The sequence below is a fragment of the Priapulus caudatus genome, unplaced genomic scaffold, assembly GCF_000485595.1.
Source record: "Priapulus caudatus unplaced genomic scaffold, Priapulus_caudatus-5.0.1 Scaffold732, whole genome shotgun sequence".
NCBI lineage: Eukaryota > Metazoa > Priapulida > Priapulimorpha > Priapulimorphida > Priapulidae > Priapulus > Priapulus caudatus.
The window spans coordinates 52,182-56,350 of NW_014577793.1; the positions used below are offsets into that span (position 1 = coordinate 52,182).

Below are 4,169 nucleotides of genomic sequence, written 5' to 3' on the forward strand. Positions count from 1 at the left end.
TGCACACACGCACGTACATATACTCGTGCACACACGCACGTACATATACTCGTGCACACACGCACGTACATATACTCGTGCATACACGCACATACATATACTCGTGCATACACGCATGTACACACACGCAAGCAGCTGTAAGTGAGTTAGCGTGGCATGCTGGACGTCATGGCAAATCTCTCTTGCGCGTGCGTTCCCACCAGCAGAGGGCGCTCACCAGCATTGACAGCTCGCACGGGGGCCGGCTGCCATCCACGCGTCGTGTCCGACTCCCGCCGCAGCGCGCTGGGCAGGTGCTCGGGAGACATGGAGCAGGTGGAGTCTCTCAGCTTCTTATCCGCTTGGTCGCATATCAGCGCAGTCTCCGCCGTCAGGTCCTTCTTAATGTTGTTGTCTTCTGCAGACGCCGTCCGAGGAAGTGAGGCGGGGAAGAGGACGAGGCAGAAACAAACAAAAAAACACGCATCATCGGTAAGGTTTTGCCGCGGTTGTCATCATGGCAAAAGTCACTCTCGCTTAATCGCAGACGAGATTGGTGAGAACACGGCGCTGTCGGCGGCGTGAATGACGTCATCGGCAGCGATGCGATTTTTATGCCGCCATTATACGCCCGTGTGAAATAAAAGGTCATACGGTGTCATAACAAAATAAATGAAATAAAATAAAAAGTAATTAAACTAAATTCTTACATACTAATGTAAATTATAAAAAAAATAAATACATAATGAAATAAATTAAAAAATGAATAGATTATAAAGAATGAAAAACAATAATTAGAAATAACCTGAACATAACAAGTAAAATAAAGTAATGACAAGTTATAAAGAATGCGTGTTGGCGTAGCTCCGTACTAACCTTTATACGTGTATACGTGTTGGCGTAGGTCGTATACAACCACTTTAATACGTGTAGTGGCGTGTTGGAGATAGCTCACGTAGCTAAGCTGTTATGACGTGTATGCGTGTTGGCGTACGAACTTCGTACACCTTTAACGTGTATGCGTGTTGGCCCACGCTAGCGCCCGACATACTAACTTAGTCGTGTTAGCGTTTGAGGTAGCTCCCCACACCCCTCCGTACACTAACCTTGTATCGCCCGTGTATGCCGGTTGGTGTAGCTTGTCTATCACCTTGTATGACGTGTATGCCCCGTGTGTGGCGTAGTTCGTCACTCTGTTAGTACGTGTATGCGTGTTGGCGGTAGTCGTACTAAAACGCGCTTATACAGTGTATGCGTGTTTGCGCCCGTAGCCTTCGGATACTAACTTTATACGTGTATCGCCGTGTGGGCCGTAGTAAGCTATCATTAATACGTGTATGCGTGTTGGCGTAGCTCGTACTAACCTTTATACGTGTATGCGTGTTTGGCGTAGCTCCGTACTAACCTTTATACGTGTATGCGTGTTTGCCCGTACGCTCGGCGTACTGAACCATTTATACGTCTACAGCGTGGTTGGCGTACGCCCGCCTAACCTAGACGTTTATTACTGGTATGCCGTGTTGGCGTAGGCTCGTACTAACCTTTATACGTGTATGCGTGTTGTAGCTCCGTATAAACCCCCTCCCCCCACTCCGTTCTATACGTGTATGTGTTCGTAAGGGTCGTAGCTAACAATCTATACGTGTAATGGCGTGTTGCGGTAGCTCGGTACGTAACTTTATACGTGTATGTGCTTAGCGCAGTAGCCTCCGTACCTAACCTTTCACTACGCTGTATAGCGTTGTTGGGGATAGATGCCCGTACTGAACCTTTCTACGTGTATGAGTGTTGAGCTACTCTGTACTTAACCTCTATAAAGCTGTACTCGAGGTGTTAAGGGCGTAACATAAACCCCGTACTAACCCTTTGATAAGTGTATGCGTGGTATGAGCGTACGACTCCAGGTAATCAGACTTTTACGTGTATGCGTGTTGGCGTAGCTCCGTACTAACCTTTATACGTGTATGCGTAATGTTTCATCTTCTTCTTGCGAATGTAGAGAATCAGAACGACGAGGAGGATGAGGAAGAGCAAGATTCCGCCGACGATCGGTACGATGGTTGCTATGTCCTGATAGAAGGCAATGTCTCCATCACCGAACACCGCCCGCGGGTCCGCCGTCTCTGTAAACATGGGCGCGGCCGATTAGAACACAATTACGTTCGTTTTGAAGAGTTCATCTGTTGCATCTGTGACCACGGGCGAGGGAGTTAGAACACTATCCCCTGCATGCATTCTACAGGTTTGCTATCTCTGTAAACACGAGTAGTCAATTCCAAGAATAATAACTTCCTAGATTTCTGCAGCGGTAAAAAACGTATAGATTGTAACCATTTAACCACCACTGAAACATGGAATTGGAAACGCCGAGGAATATAGGAGTAATATAACAATGTACAATAAAGCATATACAATAAAACACATAGTAATGTCATATAGCCGTATACACAACGCGTTATTGACGTCAGTATGGAATTACAACGTATTTTGTGTTTACTTCTCCGTCTACACGTGAAATACAGCATGTGTCTGATTTTTGCTGACTCGACAGCTACATCAAAATAAAATCATAAAAAAAGTATATACCAATTTTCGATATATATTGTGGCTCAAATGACACGGTCAATTAGAAGTGAAAAGGTTTGAGGAGTAGAGTGGTCAGAGCTTCAGTGGTAGAGAAAGTTTCCGGTTTTGATTCACGTTATCCTAATGGCCGCTTCTGCCTTCTCACGGGAACAGCGACGGAAAATGTCGAATTAAAGTGCCCGCGTAATTCCCCGCCTAATGGAAATTATGTTTTTCCAACTGTAATTTTTTCCGCCGATGGCAGCTATACATTTTCCCCTCAGCGATAACCACTCCCACTAACATAACATCCGTTTTTACGAGAACGAGTGGGGAGTGATAGTAACAGAGCGGTATTCCCCACGGACATTCCGCTTACGTGGATCTAGAAAGCTGAGAGAAACGAACTGAACATGGCCGTGGCAATGTACGTGAATGACGTGGAGGCGTATAGGTACGTACGGCCGACGTGCATCAGTGTGGAGAGATCGTACTGCGCCGTCGTGCTGCCAGCCTCATTGTGGGCCGTGACCCGCAGCGTGTAGTGAGTGCCGGGTTCAAGGTCGAGGATGCGAAACATCACCTGTGCCGGGGAACAGTGACGTCACTGATTACAGGTGAGATCGGCTGCTTAATGATTGCTTAATGATTGCTTAATGATTGCTCAGATTTCTTTCGTCTATGTCTCGTTATCTTTTAACTTCTCACATGGATGCACTTTCTCACTGTCTCTCTCACGTTTGTCCTCTCGATTCACGCTCGTTCACTCTCTCTCTCTCCCACACGTGCACCCACGCACATGCATGCACCCATGTAAGTGCACGCACTCATGCACTCATGCACACACGCACGCACACACCCACGCATGCACCCACGTACCTGGGAAGATGCACACACCCACGTACCTGGGAAGGGTCGACACTGTTAGCTACAGTCTTCCACGCATCGTGTCCGTATTGCCGGTATTCGACGACAAAGGACTTCAGCGGACAGCCGCCATCTTGCCATGCTGACATGTTCAGTGTGATGTAGGTGGAGTTAAGAATGATGAACCGCTCGCTCGGTGGTTGAACGGGAGCTGCAAAACAAGATGGCCACCCTGTGGTTAAACACGGCGTAATATACAGGGCGTAGCATCATAGAAGATGTCTATGTTTGTGGGGATTGTGACACTAGCGGTGCTGTCATTTGTGTTACTCTTGATAATCTCAATTACACACACGCACACGCACACGCACACGCACACGCACACGCACAAGAGAGGGGGTTGAGAACTGGCACACGACCAACACAGCACACACACGCACATATATATAGTATATATATATATACATATAAATATATAGATTATATATATATTTATATAGATATATTATATAATATATATAATCAAGAGTAAGCATAATAGAGAATTAAAGAGATCTCTATTATGTATCTCTTGATTAATGAGAATTAATGGCGTTAGCGTAAAAACAATAATAATGAGTGGCTATTCATTATAAACGCGGAGTGGTGTTCATGGCGATTGTGTGTTCATGCATGTGTTCATCATGTGTGTTCGTCATGTGTTCATCGATGTGGTGATTCATCATGTGTTTAATCGATGTGTGTTTGTCGCTGTGGTT

General features: G+C 46.0%; 1 protein-coding gene across 2 annotated transcripts in view; it reads right to left on the reverse strand.

Annotated features, from left to right (window-relative positions):
- The window catches only part of LOC106813167 (Down syndrome cell adhesion molecule homolog), a 13,775-nt gene extending 10,158 nt beyond the window's left edge, over positions 1-3,617 (reverse strand). For both annotated transcript variants that reach the window (XM_014817236.1, XM_014817234.1), the window contains exons 1-4: positions 3,450-3,617; positions 3,007-3,127; positions 1,932-2,102; positions 218-397 (exon numbers count right to left, since the gene is read on the reverse strand). In XM_014817236.1, coding sequence (XP_014672722.1) covers positions 218-397; positions 1,932-2,102; positions 3,007-3,127; positions 3,450-3,560 — 583 coding nt within the window. In that variant the 5' untranslated portion in view covers positions 3,561-3,617. The remainder of the gene's footprint in view (positions 1-217; positions 398-1,931; positions 2,103-3,006; positions 3,128-3,449) is intronic.
- Between the last annotated feature and the right edge of the window lie 552 nt (positions 3,618-4,169).